At 37.1% G+C, this 23093-nt stretch overlaps 1 protein-coding gene across 1 annotated transcript; it reads left to right on the forward strand.

Annotated features, from left to right (window-relative positions):
* Window positions 1-1218: 1218 nt before the first annotated feature.
* c1ql4b (complement component 1, q subcomponent-like 4b) lies at window positions 1219-22570 on the forward strand. The gene is made up of 4 exons (XM_073954398.1): window positions 1219-1603; window positions 2065-2187; window positions 2942-3597; window positions 19508-22570. The coding sequence occupies exons 3-4, from the start codon at window positions 3055-3057 to the stop codon at window positions 19685-19687; spliced, it is 723 nt and encodes a 240-aa protein (XP_073810499.1). The 5' UTR covers window positions 1219-1603; window positions 2065-2187; window positions 2942-3054; the 3' UTR covers window positions 19688-22570.
* The last annotated feature ends 523 nt before the right edge of the window (window positions 22571-23093 follow it).

Genomic DNA, 23093 nt, shown 5'->3' on the forward strand with positions numbered 1-23093 from the left:
TGAATACGAAGAGGATTTTCTTTTTTGTGAGTTATGTAATGAACATCTCATTCTCTTTTAATTGATATAAGGGTAAAGATGCCTAAGCAGTCATGAATAAGTAAGTTTAAGACAGTCACGATTTACACAATGAAGGATGCCTATTATAAATAAATTCATTCATTCTTTTCGGCTTAGTCCCTTTATTAGTCTGGGGTCACCATAGCAGAATGAACCGGCAACTTATCCATCATATGTTTTACGCAGCGGATGACCTTCCAGTTACAACCCATTACTGGGAAACACCCATACACTTCCCTTCACACACATACACTATACGGACAATTTAGCTTACCCATTTCACTTATAGGGCATGTCTTTGGACTTGTGGGGGAAACCGGAGCACCCGGAGCAAACTCTACACAGAAATCCCAACTGACCCAGCCAAGGCTCGAACCAGCGACCTTCTTGCTGTGAGACAAGCGCTACCCTCTGCACCACCATGCTGCCAGTTGTTCAAATTGTGCTATGTTAATAATATTGTCATTGTCTTTTCATTGCCATTGATTTTGCCATTGATTTTTATAGCATTTTTACTATGTTAGTGGCAACACCTATTACCAACATTCTTCAAAATATCTCCTTTTGTGTTCAAGAGAACATAGAATGACACTTGCTGAACTATCTCTTAACCTACTTTAATGTTAAAACCCAAAAAGTGACAGTATAGCCTTAATAGATCTAAATAAATAAATAAATGAATGAATGAATGAATGAATAAATAAATAAATAAATAGAAAAGGTAGAAATATGGAGACAAATTGTTTCCACTTGACATTAATGTTTTGCTGCTACAAATTATGTTTAAGGTAAGATTTTAGTTAAGGTGAATTGTATCTGCTCATCTGAAATATACTATTATGTCATGAAATATACAGTGCTCGGTTTTTTTCCAATATAGACCATGCGTTAAATACAGCTTTATTTAGAGGGTCTTATGGGTATTTCTTCCTCCAATCATCTCTCTCTTTCTCCTGCTATAATGACAGCATACCAGTACAACCTGACTTATTTTTATAAGTACTAATTGGGTAGACAGCAACCCTATTAGGATGCACATCTCCTCGGGAAATCGATTTCTTGATCTGCGGAGACCGGTGTGAGTGAGCGCGCGCGCGTAATTGTGCGGAGGGCGGGAGCGCGCGACAGGCTTCCCGCGGGTGGAAGCGCCCTTTCCTCACAGAAATCGAACAAGTGAGAAACTGTTGCTTCTTGGTGATTTCTTAAGAAAGAGATTGGAACATACGAAATTTAAATAGTAATTTACTTACTAGCGAATCTTTTACAAGAGGTAGTAGTAGTTTCATAAAGATATTATACGCCTGAAGTAGGCGAGCTGAAAGTGAACTGTGTTAAAAAAGCGGGAAAGGCGGCGAAGAAGCAGCAAAAGGAGAAACCCGGAGATTTATCAAGCTGACAACAGTCAGAGCAAGAGTGACCGTTAAAGAAAAACCCGAAGGCGCGAGTTTCTCTGACAGACTCTGAGCTGAGCGCGCACGCGAGAGGAGCTGCGCTGTCGACCGGAGTTACTCATCAATTTTCACATTCTCTGGGAACTTATCAGGTAGGCACGATTGTTTTACTGTTCTGGTTTGTTGCTCAGACATGTTAGATAAACTTTTAATTAACTGTCTTAATGCATGTATTTTTTAACTGCTACCAGAACTGAGAAAAGTATATGAAACATCCATTTTGATGTAAAGAGCAGCTGTAAAGAGGCTAGAAAAGTTACAGTGCATGTATGATAGCAAATAGGCTAGTTTAATATTAGTTAAATGAGGAACTGTTATATACAATTTGTAGTTTTGGAGAGGTAAAGTATAAGCAAACTGTGATGATTAATTTAATAAATTCAGTAAATGAGTAATGTCGATTAAAATATATATTGCGTTTGAGTATTGGGGAAGAGAAATCTTTTTTTATTCTTTTATTTTATCTAATTTTTTATTTTTTGCTTATCACTAAAAAAATAAAAAATAACTCTTACTAAGCATTCAAATATCTGTTGCTCTTTATGTGTTGTAGGTTTTACAGTTTTGCCAATTTAAAAACTCAGTCAGTCACATGTCAAGATGCCAGAGGAGATTGATCTTGGGACCTGAAGTTTGATGAAGACCAGCAGGGATTGAAAATCACCTAGAGTGCTGTGTGAGCTTGCTTTAATATCATTGTGTATCTCGCCATCTATTTACCATCAGGGTTACAGGACGTTTACAAGCCAACTGCTTAAACCGAACGATTGAAGGTTTAAGACTGTCATGAAAGGAGAAAATTGTTTATAACGTGGATTGCTTTCCATCATTTTGAATCACAACCACAGCTTTCTTCTGTGAGAGGAGGGGCAGTTTGTTTAAATGCTGCAGTGGACATGGACTTTTCTGGAAATTTTCCTGAACGCTTCTTGAACTTCTCATGGAGGCTTAAGCCACACCGCTGTCTCTTCATTAATCTTTAGGGAGACGTCACCGTCGCACAGCAACCCCTGAGAAATACACCTCAACATCACCTGATAGAATCTCCATCCACGGGCGAAAATTTGGAGACCCCAAATCCCACATGTTGCTTATATCAGACAAGCAATATATATTTATATGACAATATAAACCCACTGGATCATCCAGAATTGCTGTTTATATGGAGCGATAACTGGGCGTCACTCACAAGAGCGAATAGGGGTTAGAGGGCTGCCTGTTGTGATTTAATGTAGTAAAGCAGAGCAAAAAAAAGAGAAATTGAACCTTTTAAAGCAAATGAAGCAACCTTTATTCCATGACGGATATCTACTTTGTTGCTGGAGTTGTTGCTGGATGGAAAAACAATTCTAAGATACAGCCAGCATTTTCTCACATTGTATTCTCTCGTTAAGAGTTTCTATTTCACCGTAGTCCTTTTTCCTTCCCAGAGATCATTCTGGCCGGGCCTGTTTCTTCTAAAGGAGAGGAGGACTTCCTCTCTATCGCTGCCTCACGCCTCAGCCGCAGGAAGCGCGTTATTGGCGCGGCAGTGGGTGTGGCCATGGTGCTGGTGCTACTGGTCACTATTCCACTATTGGTCCACAGCACCAAACTGGGTGGTTCTGGTGGTGGAGGTACACATTATGAAATGCTTGGCAGCTGCAAGATGGTCTGTGACTCTTTAACACCCACTAATGAACTAACGCCTGTTTCACCTCCTCCTCGCGACATCCCTGGACGCAAAGGAGGAGCCAAGTCTGGTTTTCGTGGAAACCAAGGCCTACCAGGTCCCCCCGGTCCACGTGGGCCACCTGGAGAACCAGGAAAACCAGGTCCACCTGGACCTCCAGGTCCAGGCCCTGGGGGATACATCCCATCCTTCTACAGCCCCAAAATAGCCTTCTATGCTGGTCTGCGCAAGCAACATGAGGGGACCGAGGTACTCAAGTTTGATGATGTGGTGACAAATGTTGGGAATTACTATGAGCCTACCACAGGCAAGTTCACCTGCCCTCTTCCTGGAATCTACTTCTTCACTTATCACGTGCTCATGAGGGGTGGAGATGGAACGAGCATGTGGGCCGACCTCAAGAAAAATGGACAGGTAGGAGATCTCTGTGTGTAAACAAAGGTCACGTTTACACTGCAGGTCCTGATGCCCAATTCCGATTTGTTGAGTATATCTGATTTATTTTCAGCCTGTCGTTTTACACATTCCTTTAATTTTGACTCATATCTGATTTATGTGTTAACAATTGCAATACAGTTTACGACATTGCACATGCATAAAGGTGGGTTCTAGCATCTGCGCCACACTAGTCACGATGGAAGAAATTATTTTGAGTCAGAGGGAAAGGACTGCCATTGCAGCTTGTGCCTATGGTTTATATATGGTGTCCTCCACCATTCAGAGGAATTTGTGGGTACGGGAGAGATCTCAAGTCTGGTGGGAGCAAATTCTTGTGGGCATTGATGAGAAGCAGTGGGTCTGAAATTTTAGGTCAAGCACATACACACTCTTCCTTCTACTTTATTAAACCGTCAAGAAATACCACATTGTCGCAAGTTTATTGACGTACAAAATGGAATGCCTCAATAAATTTGATCTGCCTGTTTACATGATAGTCGCATTGTCACAAATCCGATTTATATTTGATTTATTTTCGCATATCAGGGAGGCCTGAAACCAATCTCTGAATATCCGAATCCAAATTTCCGTCTTTACATGGTCATAGAACAGATCCGATCTGTGTCACAAAATCGGAATTGGGTCGCATTGCAAACGGGGCCAAAAAGACTCTTAGAGGAAGGAACTGAGAATGTTTTTAAATTCCATTTGGCAAAATTCCATTTTAAATTCCGAGTTACAAACATGCTGCTGAAAAGCAAATTTGCATTTGCTGAAGGGGTTTGTTTTGCGATATCATCTGGATGGATGTGCATTATTCCACTTATTGCATGACTACTTACTACTTAAATAATTGGAGGCAAAATATTTAATTGAGTTGAAGTATTTTAGAATCTCACTGAATGTAGCTGCTAACAATTAGCAAGAAAAAACTAAATGCACATTAAAGGCATTGGAGAAATTACACTGCTTTTCATCATATAAAACACAAATCTTTCATAAAAACTCCAACTTATATGACGGTGTAGGTTGTTTGTGTCTTTCCTGAAATACAGTACCACGCAAAGGAGTGATTAATAAAAAAACTACCATGATTTAGACACAATTCAATTAGTGTAACAATGTGGGATTCATGTACTTTGATTGGTAGAACATCGCAGTACAATAGTGCAACAGGTTTAGTCACAGATTCGATCAAAGAAAACACAGACATTGGTAAAATGTGAGCCCTGATGACCCTAATGACCCATGTTGCCCAGCTGAGCCTGATATATAAGTGTTTGCTGGTTATTATCAGGGAATAGCACAATTTAGGATGTTGTAACTGACCTATCAGAATCAGGTATTCCAAAGAGCAATGTACATGAATTTAAAATAAAATACTTCATGTAGTTTTTATATAATTAAGTGAAAGCTAGTGTAAAGGGAGTTTGGGAAGACTTCCACATTTAGCATCTGAATCATTTTTTGATTCACCGTTTGCTAAGTTTTTAGAGGTACTTTACATAGACAAAGGTCAGACATGAATGAAGTGTATTAAAAACAAGCATCTGATTTGATGGTAATTGCAAACAAATATTAGATTTGCCAAGGCAGGATTAAGGAATACATTTAGCATTCAAATAGGATCCAGTAAGACAGCTCCTGAATTATTCAGCAGTCATTTTCTCAGCCTATCACTCTAAATCTTGCTGAAGATGTTTGCCAATAAGAAAATACATTTAAAATAAATAAAAAGACAAAGAGGACTTAAAAGGTATAACAAAGAGTATATAATTTCAAAGCATATCAGAATGAGTTAAATCTGACATGTTCCTGAATTAAAGCAGTCTATTCGACAAATGTCACCAATCACAAATAGCTATAGGTAACAGCACCTCGATGGAAAAGGACAATTGTACATCACACAAACAAGCAAATGCTCTCTCTTTGTGTCTCTCTGGAGTGGAACGAAATGCAACAGCTGGAGACAGTCCTCACAGGACCCGTGGATTTAGAATAAATGAAAAAGTAAGGAGAGAAAAAACCTCTCCATCTGGTGAAACATGACACGGATCTGGGATTCAGGCGCTCTCAACTCAACCGCTCAGTTTTGATTTTTAGTAGTGGAACAAAAAGCGGGGATTATTCAAAGAGATATAAAAATTCCCCTGGCAACATATGTTTACATACACACTGTCTCCATCTTTTCATGCACACATACAAGGTTTTCTGGAACTTTTAGCTCTTTGTGACAGACACATATGACAGCAAGTGATGAAAACCCTTTAATGAGTCTGGAGCAACCTGTCAGCTTCCCTTCATCACACTGTCATTAACATGACATAGAACCTGAATTAATGCCCTTTGCCTGTTTATCATACATAATCCAGAACAAAAGATAAATGATTAGTGAATCCACAGATTTGTGGTCAGATGAGTGCATCTGTAAAATACTAGAGGTTCAAATGTTATTTTCAACAGCATATGAAACTACATAGCTATGGTTATTGATTCAAATGCTCAAGCTCTGCATGCAAAGGTAATCTCAGTGGATTCACATTTTGAGCCAATGAATTCATCAAAAAAGCGAGAGGAAAAATGGTGATGATCAATATAGAATCTAAAGCAAAACAATACAGTAATAATAATAACATCATGAATAAATATAATAAAGGGGCGACACGGTGGCTCAGTGGTTAGCACTGTTGTCTTACAGCTAGAAGGTCGCTGGTCGCTAGATTTCTGTGATTGAGTTTGCATGTTCCCGCGTTACATCCGTGTTTGCATGGGTTTCCTCTGGGTGCTCCGGTTGCCCCCACAGTCCAAAGACATGCGGTATAGGTGAATTGAATAAGCTAACTTGGCTGTAGTGTATGTGTGAATGAGTGTATGGATGTGTCCCAGTACTGGGTTGCAGCTGGAAGGGCACCTGCTGTGTCAAACATATGCAGGATAAGTTGCCGGTTCATTCGTCGTGGCGACTTCTGATAAATAAAGTGACTAAGCCGAAGGAAAATGAATATTATAAAATTATTATATTAATATTGTGACAGATCATTTATGTTTTTTCATGACAAAAGTGTAAACAGACAAAAACATCATGGAATCATTCTGATGGTGGTCTTAAATTCAGGTACAGATACAGTACAGCTCAAATACAGATTAGATGTTTTGCAATGCCACTCTAAGCTTTTGCATATATTACATTTTACATATATATATATATATATATATATATATATATATATATATATATATATACTGTATATGACAGTTGCGCACTTGCACTGCGCAGTTGAATAAGTGAGTTATTATACAGCTCAAATACAGATTAGATGTTTTGCAATGCCACTCTAAGCTTTTGCATATATTACATTTTACATATATATATATATATATATGACAGTTGCGCACTTGCACTGCGCAGTTGAATAAGTGAGTTATTTATGTGACAGCTCTATACAACCTAAACCTAAAGGGTTGTACAATAAATATTAACAATATTGAAAGTAAACAAATGCTTACGGTGTTTAGTTTTAAAATGACAGCATGCTGTATGTTATAAACTGTTATTATTATAACTTTTATTAATATTCTCAATTTAATTATACTATTCCATTAATATTAAATTAATAATTATGAGTGTACCTCACACAGGTGAGTGGGCGTAGTGTAGAAAACACAATCTTATATCTCTTTGACACTTCAACCAACACTTGCAACAGTTTTTTGGACATTTGCATCAGACACATTTTTCAATCACTCCATATTTTTAAAAAAATAATTAAATAATAATAATAAACTTTGTGCATTTGTGAAGTGTACTTTACACAGGTGAGTGGACTTGACAGACCACTTTTATAATCTCTCTCTCTTTCTCAAAAAACTCCCCCCTCCCCCTACTCTGGTACTAAATTCTCTGAGCACAAACAGTTTCTTTTCATAATTAGCACTTCTTGTGTATTGCATCTTCATATAGAATTGCAGAATGCTTCCTCAATTGTATGTCACTTTGAACAAATGCGTCTGCTAAATGACTAAATGTAAATGTGTTCGTGTTATCATTGATTTGTGAATGCGGATCAGTTCATGACTAGAATCAGTTCACACATGAATGTGAAACAGGCCACATTTAAAATTATGAACAGCCCCAAAACATTCAGATCTGAGCAATAAGTAGGCAAGCACTTACTCTTGCAGAGAGAACCATTGCTACCCACACTAAAATGTAATATTACTGTATATATAATAGCTCATGTGCTGTGGGCCATAAACCAGACTGCTCTGGTATTCAACATATCTTCCATTAAGTGGAGAACGAGATGGAGAAAGTGAGAAGATGAGGAGAGTAAGCTTAGGCAGTGTATGGCATGCTGTATTGCATAGATTGTCATTCCAGTGATCTCCTCTTGTGTTAAATCATTCATGTCTTTAAGATGAGATTCCCTCTTTTCCACCTGGGCCACACACAAACACACACACAGAGCCACACTCTGCCAAATGTCTATCTCTGCCCTCGTTAATTATCTCTCCCCTTAGCTAAATTATTTAGCCCATCTCAAGGTCCTCTCAAAGCATTCTCACAAACAAACACACCACCACACCAACATGAGTTTTGGATTATTCTTAAAGAGATAGTTCACTCAAAAAATGAAATTCGGTCATCTTTTATTTTTTTAACTTTTTGTGTGAGCCCTAAAACTTTTTACCACACCTTCCAGTGCCCTGTGACTGAAGAAAATGTGCCAGACTTAAATATCTTAAAATATCAGCTCACAACTCACAGGAAAATGCTACTTTTTAGTTTTCGGCAAATTAGTAAAGGAAAGGAAAAGCTATCATATGTGGCCAAGTATGATGTGTCCTACACTCTGAATTTATGCTCTGCATTTAACATCGTGAACACACTGCTAGCTTAGTGGGAAAATGATTTTAGGGGGTTCATTGCTTTGTTCAAGTGTCTCACATGAGTCTTTGTATTTAGGATGGAAGAGGGCACTGTTCATTCATTCCCACAACATCATCCCTCCTAGTACTGAAACTTGAATCTGTGGCCTTTCGATCACAAGTCAAAACTCTAACCATTAAACCATGACTGGCTAATGAAATCCTACAAATTCACCACAAAATAGGAGGAATTGTGTGAGATTGTGTTGGAAATGACCATGACTCTAACTCTTGGGTACAACTCTGTACCATGTGAGGCACAAAGAAATCTGACTACATCAGAAAAGTAGTCCACATGGAGATAGATACAGTTTTGACATATTTTAAGTTCTTTTGTATTATGTGAATAGTTGCCAAAAAATAAGGCTGTTTCTGAAACATGGTAATTTGTAAGAATTGTTGATGTTATACTGCATTTAAACTTCATGAAGAAACTACAGCAAAATGAGAGTGTGTATAAGTAAATTATTTGGAGAGATGTAGTCAGAGTCTAGTATTTCCTATGAGCCTGGTTTAGACCAGCTGTAACCTAATAGTTAGTGTAGGGGTGCCTAATCCTGTTCCTGGAGATCTACCCTCCTGCAGAGTTTAGCTGCAAACCTTAACCAGTATTTAACCTTGATCAAACACACCTGTTTTTAATTACCAAGTGCTCCTTCAGATCCTACTTAGTTGGTTTAGTTGTGTTTGATCAGAGTTGGAGCTGAACTCTGCAGAAAGGAAGATCTCCAGGAACAGGATTGAGCACCCTTGGGTTAGAAAGTTTGGCTGCGTCCAGAATTGCATACTTCCATACTATATAGTACACTAAAATGAATATGCCAGCCGAGCAGTGTGTCAGAATTCATAGAATTCGAAAATCAGTATGCAAGAAGTACCCGGATGACCTAAAACTTTTGGCGAGATTCTGAAGTGCACATCGTATGGACGATACGCTATCCCATTATGCCCCACAAGAGAATTCATCAATGGGAGTGAAGCGATGCAACTCATGTGGGTATGTCACGTGATCATGACAAAATTGCGGATGTAGTACATCCAAGTTCCATTCATACTGCTCACATTCATACTGTACAGAACGTACCCTTCTAACGGCTGAGTAGTACGTTTAACTTCAAATGCCGTACCTACTGAGTAGTAGGTGGTTTTGGACACAGCCTTTGTCTTGTGATTCCCGGCACCGGCAGGGATTGTAGGTGAGGGAGTGAATAACCAGAATCCCTCTCTTCACCCCCAATACCACAGTTTTTAGGTGATAACCTTGAGCAAGGCACCAAACTCCCAACTGCTCCCAGGACAGCCCACTGCTTTGCATTAGATCAAATCAAATGCTAAATGTAATAGTTCTTAGGCATTTTTAAAATATTTTTTTTAAACGTTTAGCCAGCTGGTGAAGTCAGACAATTTTTACTTGTATTTATCACTTAGTGAGTGTTAATTTTAGGCCCTAGTTTTGTTGTTTCAAGCTGTCTTATTCTGTGGAACATAAAGAGAAATTCTGAAAAGTGAATTTTGTGCACACATTCAGCCATTGTTGTGTGGAACATGTAGGGAAACTTGCTTATATCACAGCCCAGCAGGCACACAACGACATAAGATGTTAATATTAGGTTAGATTTAGGTTGTGATGTCAGGTGACCAAAATTCAGTGTCTAGTGAGCGTCTAAGGAAAACGTTATATTGACGTCCAATAATGACATTGATATTTGGTTGATTCTAGGTTGTGTTGGAAAACAACATCATATTGATGTCAAATGCTGGCATTTATTCCTCAGGTATGGCAACCAAAATCCAAAGTCAGATGGATGTCATAGTGGTAACGTCCACACAACGTCATGCTCTAACATCATTAGATATTGATATTTGGTTGATTTTAGATTGGACATTGACATCGGCCTGACGTTGGGTTCTGACATCAACCAGATTTACATTTCCAAACAAAATGCAGCATCCCCAAAATGTTGGGGTACAATGTCAATCTGACGTCAGGTTGACATCCTGTGCCTGTTGGGTGTATTTTAGACTAAATAAACTTTAAGTCATATTTATTATACCATCTCTTAAAAAAATACAAGAAATCTAAAAGTGCGAGCCCACCCAGAAGCGGAGGGTGTACAATGAGAGGCAGTAAAATGGTGTGGGATGATAGAGAGATGAACGGAGGAGAGGAAGATGGATGGCTAATCAGAGGAGAGCCGACAGAGAGGTCGGGAGAAAGTGTTACTGCGAGGCCAGAGACACAGACAGCATCAGATCAGCGTAAGTAAGATAGATGAGCAAAACGACAGCAGGAGTGAGCGCATGTGTAAGCCAGAGAGAGAGAGAACCAGAAAGGACTTCTGACCTCATTGCGGGTCACAGATTTACACAAACTGATACTACAAGCACAGCCTATGATCTTTTGTCTAATACAGGTAGATTCCAACACACATTGAGACAGGCAAAACTCTGAAGCCTGAAACTGCGGCGAAATTGTGGCAGTTATTTTTGTTTCTAGAGAGCTCTGAATATTAATGTATTTGTGAAATGCCACTTATTAGTTGAAGTTTGGCTCCTCGTGGCTGGAATAGATTGCATGGGGCTGAATAAAAAATGAAAACAGCATCATGAGGGGTGCAGCGAGGAGCTCAACATCCACAAATTAATGTCACTCAAGCAGAATACCCAGCCAATTTGTTTCTCATTACAAATTCAGTTAATTAATTCAGTAATTGATTCTGGGCTATGTAAACATGTCTCTTCTCATCCCATTGTACGACTATCGTTTTACTTGTAGTTCATCTCGAGCACTTCACCTCCACCTTGAAAAAAAATCTCCCTCTCGGTGGTCTCGTCAAAGTAACACGGCACTAATTACAGTGTGATGTAGAGAAGCTGTTAGAAAAGCCTTGAACATCCTGTCAATTACACAGCGGCTAATGAGTTTACATCCTCCAATTAATTAATTAATATAGTTAATAAGGTAATCCCACTGTAACTTGACAGGCTTTTGCAGCTGTTGTGTTAGAAACTCGTTAACCACTTTTCCCTGGTTGCTGATTTTTGCTTTCTCTGCCTCTTATTTTCTTCATTGGGATCTCTAGCTCTCATTTCCAGGGCTCTCACCGCCCTGTGATGAACAAAAGGTCAAACTAATGCAAACTCGGTGTGTTTGTGAAAAAAGGACTTTCTGCATAAAACACTTGTTTACACTTTTCAGGTTCTTTCATTTTCCTTCGGCTTAGTCCCTTTATTCATCAGTCACCACAGCGGAATGAACCCCCAACTTATCCAGCCTATGTTTTACACAGCAGATGCGCTTCCAGCTGCAACCCAGTACTGGGAAACATCCACACACACTCATTCACACCTACACACACACACACACACACTATGGCCAATTTAGTTTATTCAATTCACCTATTAGCGCATGTCTTTGGACTGTGGGGGAAACCAGAGCACCTGAAGAAAACCCACACGAATACTGGGAGAACATGCAAACTCCACACAGAAATGTCAACTGACCGAGCCGGGACTCGAACCAGCGACCTTCTTGATGTGAGGCGACAGTGCTAACCACTGAGCCACCATATCGCCACTTTTCAGGTTTGGTTTGATTAAATTAAACTGCGGTGCTATTGCTCTGTTGGTGCTGCTTATCTAAATAAGTGCTGCAGTCTGAAGCCTGATGGATACCAAACAAGTGTGATGAGATGTTGAGTTTTCAAATGAAGGAACTGAATTAGGACTGAAACGATGTAGTTTGGCTTTATGTGAATACAACATGGAGCATAGACATCTAAACAAAACAAAAATGACATGATTTTAGAATTTAAAAAATATAGCCCACTTTGTAGCTTTCTTTTAAATTATAGTAGGCCTGTTTAAAAAAATAGCCTATAGACAGACTGCTTTGACAGGGTGTTTTCTTTTTTATTTCTGATGTTTTTCATTTTACGGTTGCTAATTTTGATGAATTAGCTATACCTTTTGACTGCATTTTCCCTGTTTTTATGCTGTTATGCACACATTATATTTCACACGCATATGCAAGGTGACAGAAATTGAAATTAAAACACATAAGATACTGGGACATTATGAGTTTAAAAAGTAATAAAAATTATAATTTAAAGGACAACATTGATGTTTTGAAAAAAACAACTGAACTGAACTAAATCTAAATTATTTAAAATAAACTTGCTGGAGTTTTCCTTCGGCTTAGTCTCTGTTTTATTGGGGTCATCACAGCGGATTGAGCCCAGACCCATCGGTGCTGCCCTCAATGCAGACATTAGAAATGTCATTGCAGCAGATTTAAATTTTTTGTTTGTAATGAGGGAAACTAGTGTTTTGACATTTTAAAACATTTTAAAGCTCTTGTTTACACTGGATAAAATATACACATACAATGAGCACATTTAGCCTAGCACAGCACTTTAGAGGTTCTGTATATAAAATCGTAAATTTATCAAACCCTTTTGTTGTATTTTTTGGTTTGTTTCATATAAAAAATCAGTCATAAAAACAAATTGTGAACCAAGACATACTCAGACTAGGTACAGTTGCATTGAACTTATGATTAAATGATTAATAAATCCAAATGACACAGTCCCCTAAAAGTGATGTCACGTCTTCAGTTTCGGGCTCAGGCATGCTTTGCACTCACACTACAAGTGTACCGCACCAAAGCCCAACTGAACCACGCTCTGGCACTCCTCTTTCAACCAGGCCAGTGCCGGCCACCAAACCGCACCTGGGTGCGATTGGCAATGCGGAGCACTCACACTTGTCAAACGAACCGGAAACGCTCTGGGGCATGGTTCGGATAGCCTGTTGTGAGTGCACCCTTAATGCATTTTTTTAATTTCTGGTCTGAATCAATCAAATCAAGAGAACTATCCTACAAGTGTGAAATGTACAACCATTTTATCAATTAAAGAAAACACATAAACTGCTTTCCAGACACTGTCAGAGCTTGGATCTTCAGCAGAAATGTCCCACGTCGAACCTCAATGCATTCCAGTCAATTATCCATCACAGTTGCATAATAACCACATGAGGTGTGAATATTTACTTAGAGTTTGTGTTATTGTGCCAGTTATGCCTATGGATAAGAATTACAGCACCACATACTGGTCTGGCATGTCTACTATCTTTGTTTCAGTAGTGTCATGTGTATGCAGATACTTTGGCTTTGTGATGAAGTATTGTCAAACAATGTTGCACTTAAGTGTGGAACATTCATTCATTCTTTTCATGCATTTATGGATGTGGGTTCATAAAGCAGCATCTCCTATTGCACTCACCGTCCTAACCTTCACAAACACTTCAACTAAGATTGTTTGCACAAAGACTCAAATGCACATGTATGACAACATAAAAGATGCAATTAAAATTAAATGGATTATCCCTCTTCTTTCTCAACCAATGCAGAAGGTGAATCTGTTTTTAGCTAAATCAGTCATACAAGGAGCCCTGCAGTCACATAACCAATTAGCCTCTTAAATGTTACTCAGAAACAGGGGATTTGTATGAATACAAAATTACAGGAGATAAATGGTTCATTCATGAATTCATAAATCATAGAGTTAACCTTTAACAGTGGAGAACATGATATATTCTGAGGTTACTCACTGTGTATGCCAGGCGACTGTCATTTTAAAATATTTATTATTATCATTATTGAAGTTGTAGCAGTATTTAATTATAACAAATGTACTTTATATACAGTTATATACAGTGGTAGAAAGACTACTGAAAAATCCTACTCAAGTGAAAGTACCATTACTTGCCCAAAAATGTAGTGCAAGAAAAAATAACTCTTTTCAAAGTACTCAAGAGTAGTGAGTATTACACTGTGAAAACTTGATGCATTTACTTGCAGCTTGCGCAGGGATGTGTAAACGTAACATTCTGTAGTGCATTTAGTGGTCTTCAAATAATTGGTTTGCTCCTTCCTTTCTTCCATTTATTGTTTGTTCTGTCCTTCATCGATTTGTTTGTTTGTTAATTCGTTCCTTCATTCGTTTGTTCCTTTATTCGTTCACTCATTCATTCTTTGCTTCATTTTTTTGTTCCTTCCTTTATTTGGTTCTTCATTCATTCATTCATTCTTTCATGCATTCATTCCTTCGTTCCTTAGTTTGTTCAGTCCTTCCTTAAAACTTTCCTTCATTCAGTTGGTCCTTTCTTCCTTGATTAGTTCAGTCTTTCCATTCCTTGTTCGGACCTTCCTTCCTTCTGCCCTTCTTTCCATTCTTCATTCGTTCCATTTAGTCATCGTTTAAGGTTGTTTGGTGGGTTCAGTCATCATACAGTCGACATACTTCATTTTCTCATCAGCGACATGCAGTCTATAATTAGAGTAGAAGTATAAAATACTAAGTAAGTATAGTAAAAAATAACCCTTTTAAAAGTATTTAAGAGTATAAGAGTAGTGAGTATTACACTGTGAAAACTTGATGCGTTTACATGCAGTTTGTGCAGGGATCTGTAAACGTAACATTCTGTAGTGCATTTAGTGCCTATTTGCCTTCTTATATTCGTTTGTTCCATCCTTCCTTCCATTAATTGTTTGTTCTGTGCTTCATTCATTCGTTTGTTTGTTAATTTGTTCCTTCATTCATTCACTCATTTATTCTTTCCTTCATTCTTTTGTTCCTTTCTTTATTTGGTTCTTTCTTCATTTATTAATTCATTGAAAAGTTCATGTGTTTAAGTGCAGTTTGTGCAGGGATGTGTAAACATTACATTTTGTAGTGCATTTTGCATTTAGTGCATCTTTCTATATTTGTTTGTTCATTCGTTTCTTTATTCATTTGTTCCCTCATTCTTTTGTTCCTTTCTTCATTTGGTTCTTTGTTCAGTTATTCATTCATTCATTCATTCATTCATTCGTTCCTTAGTTCGTTCAGTCCTTCCTTGAATTTAGTCGGTCTTTCCTTCCTTCATTATTTCAGTCCTTCCATCCCTTGCTTGGCCCTTCCTTTCTTCTGCCCTTCTTTCCATTTTTCATTCGTTCCATTTGGGGATTGTTTAAAGGGCCATGAAACCCCCTGTTTCAGCAGGGTGTTTTCACACCTCTAGTTTGGAAAAAGTCAGGAAAGTGGGTGTGTCTATCTTCATTTAGGTGGGAGTGTCGGGGGAGGGAAAAACAGAAGGATTTGGATAAAAATGGGAGTTTCCATTTAGGCACGTGCTGATTTTCAGAGGAGAAAAACAGTGACTGTGTTTAATGACTGACTGTGGAATGTTTGATACCGCACATCGTTTAAGAAAAAAAACTCCACATTTCTCTGTAACTTAGATGCACTCAGTAGGTACCGTCAGAAAGCCGTGTGAGTATAGACAATTCTGCAGCAGAAATGTAGTCCACACATGAGTCCAGCTGCACTCTCATTGTTGGAAAAAGAAAGCAAAACCTTCAACCTAAATGTGTTGCAGCACATTTAAAAATGCAACACTGTCGACCAGTGTCTCCAAACAGTTCTTGTTTTTCCTTCACTTGTTTCGGCAACACAACGTGGCGTCTCTGCCGTCTGAACACTGTATCATGTAAAAAATGTCTTCGAAGCTATCATGCAAATTAATGAAGTTGCACAATATAGCGCGCTGATTGGTTTGAACCAAGTCGTACTCATGAATAAATCCAGCATGCTCAGAGAGGTCACGATGTAGCCAGTCTACACGGTGGAATACGCAAGGTTCTAATCACCGTCACGCAGCTTTATAAATTTGTTTCAAACCGGAAGAACGAATTTGCTCGAAATAACGCAAAAACAACCAGTTTTCACTTTTGTTGTGAAATATCGGTGTCCTAATAGTGTTTTTAGCAGCATGGGACACAGGTGCGACTGTCAACAGCTCAAAAAATGTGTTTTGGTGTTTCGTGACCCTTAAAGGCTGTTTGATGGTTTCAGTCATCTTATAGTCAAAATCCTTCATTTTCTCCTCAGTGACATGCAGTCTTTAAACTTGGGTCATTGTGTGTTAAGATTTTGGATATTTTCTTGGACATTTTAAGGCTTTCAAAGGGTTTGCTGCATTTAAAAAAGTGCATGTTTATTGAGGTTGTTCAGTATGATGCAATTTGATTACATAAAATCAAATTGAATTTATTTTTTTTCTGCTTTAGCCAATAACCATGAAACAAGAAAGAAATAAAGTGATTAGGTTGAAGGAAAGAAGTGGAGTAAAAGTACCGATACAGTACTAAAAATGTACTCAAGGGAAAGTAAAAGTACTTATTTTTAAAACTAATTAGCAAAGTACAATTCCTGAAAACTCAATTACAGTAATTGGAGTATATGAACATGTTACTTTACACCACTGGTTATATACAGCACAACCCAAAGATTATCTTAGAGGAAAGAACTGCCATAAATACATTTTATGCATTTTTGTGAATGGCCAAACTCGAAAATAAGATTATTTTAAAATAAAAACAAAAAGAAATGAAAATAACTTTGAAAGTGCCATGTGTAGTTTGTTTTATTGGCGTTCATAAAAGTCAAATAAAATAAATTACTTTCACAACCAATTATCTGTGAGTTTTTCTGAACGTTATGTTAGGCTCTTGAATTTATTTAACGAATACGTTTGCATTACCGTCACGCTTTTCTGCCAGAAACTGTCTGTATAGTTTAAACCGAAGACCTCCTATTTAATCTGATGACGGGTCGTTGAAATCACTGAGGAAAACAACACAATCCACATTCAATAAAGCACAGCATCCATATCCTCGTTTAGTCATTGAGACCAGCTAGCGGTCTCTCTTTATTTCACACTCACACACACACACACACAGCTAATACATGGTGACTCCATTTGACCGGTGGTCGGTGCGAGGCTCCGTTTATTGTGATACAGTGGAGTTATTGAGGAGTGGGCCCCATTAGGAGCAACAGCCGAGCCACTGCGCCGGGCAATTACCGAGCAAGCGAGGCCCCACCGCAGCCCCGGGCCTCCCGCGGGATCTGCCACCTCGGGCCGTTAATCAATCCGATTTAGACTGGACAGGGACACGTGCCAACACGAGACGCGCAGTGGAGAGACGCGCGTGACCTGCATTTTATTACGATTCCAGCGGAAAAAAAAGATGGATAGACGGTGCAAGGAAAGAACAGATACGGGGGAAGAGGTGGTGGGGGGAAAAAGATGAGGGGAAGACAGGGATAATTAATGTGTGGATGTGAGAAGAATTAAGCATAACTCAAGAAAATGTCGATCAATTGGAGACGCGACTGAAATACATTGGGAAATGTAGAAAGTGTGTTATGGGTGATTAAAAAAGATACTTTTAATTGATATTTTATAATATCAGACTTATTAAACTCATTCATTATGCATGGACCAATACAGAGATCATACATTAATTAACAGTTCATTTAAATTAAAGCCTTTCCTTGAAGACATTTATAGGCGTTTATTAACGCAGATGTGTGGTTTTATTTCTGATGTTTCAAAAATAATTACATGTTATTGCTTTTTTACGCAACCTTTTTTTTATTCTGTAGTTTACCCAATTTTTGGGTAAAATACAATCCCTAAAGTTTTCAAATTTAATTTGGTTGAGTACGTTGAAACAATCCAGCAAATTTTAAAAATGTTTTTAGGCTCTGTTCTAGTTTTTTATAAAGAGCTTTACTGACATGAAATAAAAATCAGAAATTAAATATTAGAATAAATTTGGAATATGTGCATATTTCGTTTTAGTTCAACAGTTTAACAAATTTGTGTTTTGTCTGTATAAATCTTGCTGATAAATTACACACCACACACAAGCAACACCGAGATCAATAAGCTTTATTCCCTTGGAGTTTGGCTCTGTCTTGGTCTTTCATTCTCTCTGTCTGTCCTGTATATCCCTCAGCATACTTATGTTGGAGATGAGAATCCATAAGGCAAAACGACTGATTGTTAATGTTTATGGGAAAAACAGCACCTTGTTTCCATGAGATTCAATGATTTAACTGTATACTGGCATTATGAAGATCCAGATATAAAGCCAGATCAGTCTTAAAAATAATACATTTACAAAGCATGATTCATACATCCACAACACAATTCACATTAACAAAATCCAATTAAAAACACGGTTCATATGTATACAAATCCAATTCGTGAATTCAAAACATGATTCAGAAATACACAAATCCAATTTCAAAATTAAAAACATGATTCAAAGATATACAAATCCAGTTTGTAAATTCAAATCACGATTCAAAAATATACTAATCCAATTTGTTAATTCAAAACGCGATTAAAAATTACACAAATCCTATTTGTGAATTCAAAATGCAATTCAAAAAGACACAAATCCAATTTTTGTGTATTCACAAAAATACACAAATCCTATTTGTGAATTCAAAACGCAATTCAAAAATACACAAGTTCAACTCGTAAATTCAAAACACGATTAAAAAATACAAAAATCCAAGTCGTAATTCAAAACGCGATTCAAAAATAGACAAATCCGATTTGTGAATTAAAATCATGATTCAAAAATACACAAATCCAATTCGTAAATTCAAATGACGATTCGAAAATACACAAATTCAAGTTGTGAATTCAACACGCGATTCAAAAATGCACAAATCCAATTGGTAAATTTAAAACACGATTCAAAATTACACAAATCTAATTTATTTGTCAAAAACATTTATTTTTACTTTCTAATCATGTGTTGTATTTATGGATTGTGTTTACAAATTAAATTGTGCTGTGCATGTATGAATTTCATTTTGTAAATGTATTATTTTTGAGACCGATCTGGCTCCATAACAGACTGTTTTGATATTGAAATGAATTCAAATTTGATTGCAAAAGCATCTTAAAAGTATAAATGCATTCCATGTCTGAGCATGTATTTCAAATGCATTTATCAGCTTGTAATTCACTGAATGCTTCTCTTTCCCTTGATGATTAAACTCTTTTACAACATTACACACCATTGTGTTTCTCTTTTCTCCTCTCTCAGGTGAGGGCCAGTGCGATCGCTCAGGACGCAGATCAGAATTATGACTACGCCTCTAACAGTGTGATCCTGCATTTAGATGTGGGGGATGAGGTCTGTGTGCAGCTCGATGGAGGAAAAGTGCACGGTGGAAACACCAACAAATACAGCACATTCAGCGGCTTTCTCATCTACCCCGACTAGCATACTGTACAAAAACACAGATACATGATCACTTATTTAATGCCAGTGAAAAAGCAACATATACTAGTGAAACAACATGATATAACATCAAGAGTCATTTTAATTTTCCTTAGAGTATACTTTCAGATTTTAAAGTCAACAACACTTGATGCATTTGGCTTTATTATTTGATGCAATTCCAGTTTTTTTTTCAAAGTAAAGATACTTGATTGTATTCATTGGCAGTTGGATTGATTTGTAAAAACAAAGTTGTCTCAGGGGCATCTAAATTTTATCTAGTTCAATTCAAAACATCTGTTTTACGTTTATATGAATTTCAGATGGAGAAAAAAGCTAAAAATGAATTAAGATAACAGACATTCATATGTATTCTCTGAAAACAAATCTTACTGATTAATTGATTAATTTGTTAACATTAATTAATTACAGATGCTCTAAGCAAAACACACTTGCAGCCAATCAGCAGTGAGGGGTGTGTTTAATGATAATAAAGATACAAAGAAGCATTGGGTTGATTGGGCTATGGGCTCAAGTAATGTTTTGTTGCTTTCAGATATAAACATAATTTGGCAAAATGGTTTTATAACAATGAACAATTTTACTGCATTCAATAATCATACTCGATGTTGATATCAACCATTTCAAAGACATTTTAACTGAATTTAATGTTACATCATATGTGTGTTACCTTTATTAACACACATAGAAGAAAATGCTGCAAAATTGTTGCTAACCCTGGGTTATTTCAACCCAATTTTGGGTGTAATAGAGACTAACCCAACCGCTGGATTAAATATTTTAATTAAGTTACCTTAATTCAACATTGGATTAATCCACGTTTTAGCCAAATTCAGTTAAAATACCCAGCAGTTTTTATTTTAATCGCTAGTTTATGTTAAAGCATGTTAACAAATTAGACCTTGTGCCCTTAATTACTTATTACTTAATTAATGACATTATGTAAAGATTACTTACAAAATCTAATTTCGGCAAAGCAAGTTACACTGTAAAAAAAACACAATTCCTTCATGTTGTCCCAACACAGATTGATTAAGTTAACTTTAAGTGGATTGAACATAAAACAATTAAGTTTTCCCCTAAAAAATTAAGAATTGTGCTCTTTGAATTAATTTTAAATAAGTAGTTTGAACAAGCAGCTTTTTTGAGTGTGTTATATTTTGATTTGAAGATTACAAATATGTTATTTCTTTGAAATAATTTGCACTAAAGTTATTACATTAGCACTATGGATATTCATTAAAGGGCACCTATGATATACATCATCTTTTGTAAGCTGTTTGGACAGAACAGTGTATAGGTAGTGTGTCCACAGTCATATTGGGGTGATATAAAGACAATAAGTCTCTTTTTTAAAATTTCCTGACGTTAGAATAAGATCCAAATCCCTCCTATTTTGAGGCCCACCACAACTTCACATAGGAGTGCGGTTTCCCCGCCCACCTAATTGACTGACAGTCCGGTATTAACATGTCTTCTCAGTAACGTGTATAATCATATCAACAAGCCAGGATGTGTGCAAAGCAACTCAGATTAAAGATCTGCTCAGTTCTCTGTGATCATCAATCATCATCAAATGTGATTAAGAATGAGTTTTACAAGTTTAAAATGTTTTTAAAACAGTGATTTTACCGACTTTATCCCCACAGCTGCATTTCAGTACAATTTTAAAAGAAGACGCTTCAATCCTGGTTTGTGGACGTTAAATCAGGTTTATTTTGTACATTAACATAACATATATCTATACAGCAGTGGATATTAACGTGTATTCTGTCACAAAACAGTGCAAAGTTAAGCAAAGTCGCAGAAGGGATTGAATTAACTCCACAACAAATACATCAAATAATCATTGGGACAGTTCTTACTGTAGTATTTCCCACTACGTTACGTGAGATCTGCTTCTTTCATGTCTGTCACTGTGCTGTTTATCATGGGCGGGTAGAACTAGCATAAAAGGTACAGGCAATAAAAGCAGCTTCAATGTGTTCAGAGCATAAAATTCCAATATTCTGAAAGATATAATAAGTAATCTAATGGGTGTTTTGAGCTAAAACTTTACAGACACATTCTGAAAACACAAAAGACTTAATTTAAATCTTAGAAAAGGGGTAAAATAGGTGCCCTTTGAGAAATGAAACAACTTAATCAGCTAGGATTACATATAAATTCAATTCTTGACACTAAGTACTGCTAACACCCCTGTAATGGTGTATTTATACATTTTAAGGCATTTACTTGAGCAAAACTTGAGGTGGTAAACACTTTTTTTTTTAAGTTGATATTTTTATTACATAAAAAATTGTGTTATCAATGCTACAATATGCCTTTTAAAAACTTGAGTGCAAATGTACAGGGTAATCCATATCCTACTGAGAAAACCTAAGGATTAACTTGTTGCATTTAACTAGATCACCATTCTCATGTGTAAGTGTGTGCATAACTCTGAAAAAGGCTGTGTGCATTTCATGGCATGGAAACTGTGTTTTAACATTTATGTCAACTAAGTATGTACACAGTGTTTATACTGGGGGAACTTTGTGAAATTATAAATTCTAATAACTCAGTCACTCTCTGTATAATGAAACAAAGCATCCTGTAGGATCAGTTAGTGGACTAAACACTTAAAAGTGACCTGATCCATCTGTAATCTGAAAACATCCAGTTTCTGTGTGAGTGTGTGTATGTGTGTGCATGTTTCAGCAATGTGTGTGATTTACATGTGTGATCATGTCAATAAAAAGTGTATGAAAATCGCTTCTAAATATTTGCTGTTGTAAAGCCTTGCTGTTGTGTAATTTATCATTATTATAGACTTTTATTCTGGCATGTTAAGAGACTACATGCTGTAAATAAAAAATAAAATACTTACTTGTGTATCTATTTATTTTCTGAGTGTAATCCACATAAAATGATCGACTAATTGCCTTACATTTTTAATTAAAGCTAGACACAGTGGTTTATTTCGATTGAGTGCATGTATTTGTACAGCCTGAAGGCATGAAGGCCAGGAAAGCCACTTAAATAACCAACACATAATCAATACATGGCTCTTTCCATTTAAAATTGAGCCCTATACTCCTTTAAAAAGAACAGGCAAGGGAGAATTACAGTTAAAATAGATTTAATTCACTTAATAAAATAGCCCGCAAACACTCTGTCTTTCCTTCTCACACTGCTAATTAGTCAGGGAGCCATTGACAGTGTTGATTACTATTCACTGTGCCTCACATACACACCCCAAACCAGACACATTTCCTTGGTAATGAGGAGAAATGGATGGCTGGGCATCCTTTGAAGGACAATAGTAAAAAGGTCAACAGGATTTTGGCTTGACAGCAACAGCAACACTCTCTAAAATGATGATAACGCTGACAGAAACAAGGATAAG

Source organism: Danio rerio, chromosome 6 (assembly GCF_049306965.1).
Source record: "Danio rerio strain Tuebingen ecotype United States chromosome 6, GRCz12tu, whole genome shotgun sequence".
Taxonomy (NCBI): domain Eukaryota; kingdom Metazoa; phylum Chordata; class Actinopteri; order Cypriniformes; family Danionidae; genus Danio; species Danio rerio.

Bases quoted from the DNA above. Each gene is read 5' to 3' on its own strand.
- c1ql4b (XM_073954398.1), top strand. From the start codon at position 3,055: ATGGTGCTGGTGCTACTGGTCACTATTCCACTATTGGTCCACAGCACC. The intron at 3,598-19,507 runs GTAGGAGATCTC...CTCCTCTCTCAG, and splicing joins ACCTCAAGAAAAATGGACAG to GTGAGGGCCAGTGCGATCGC.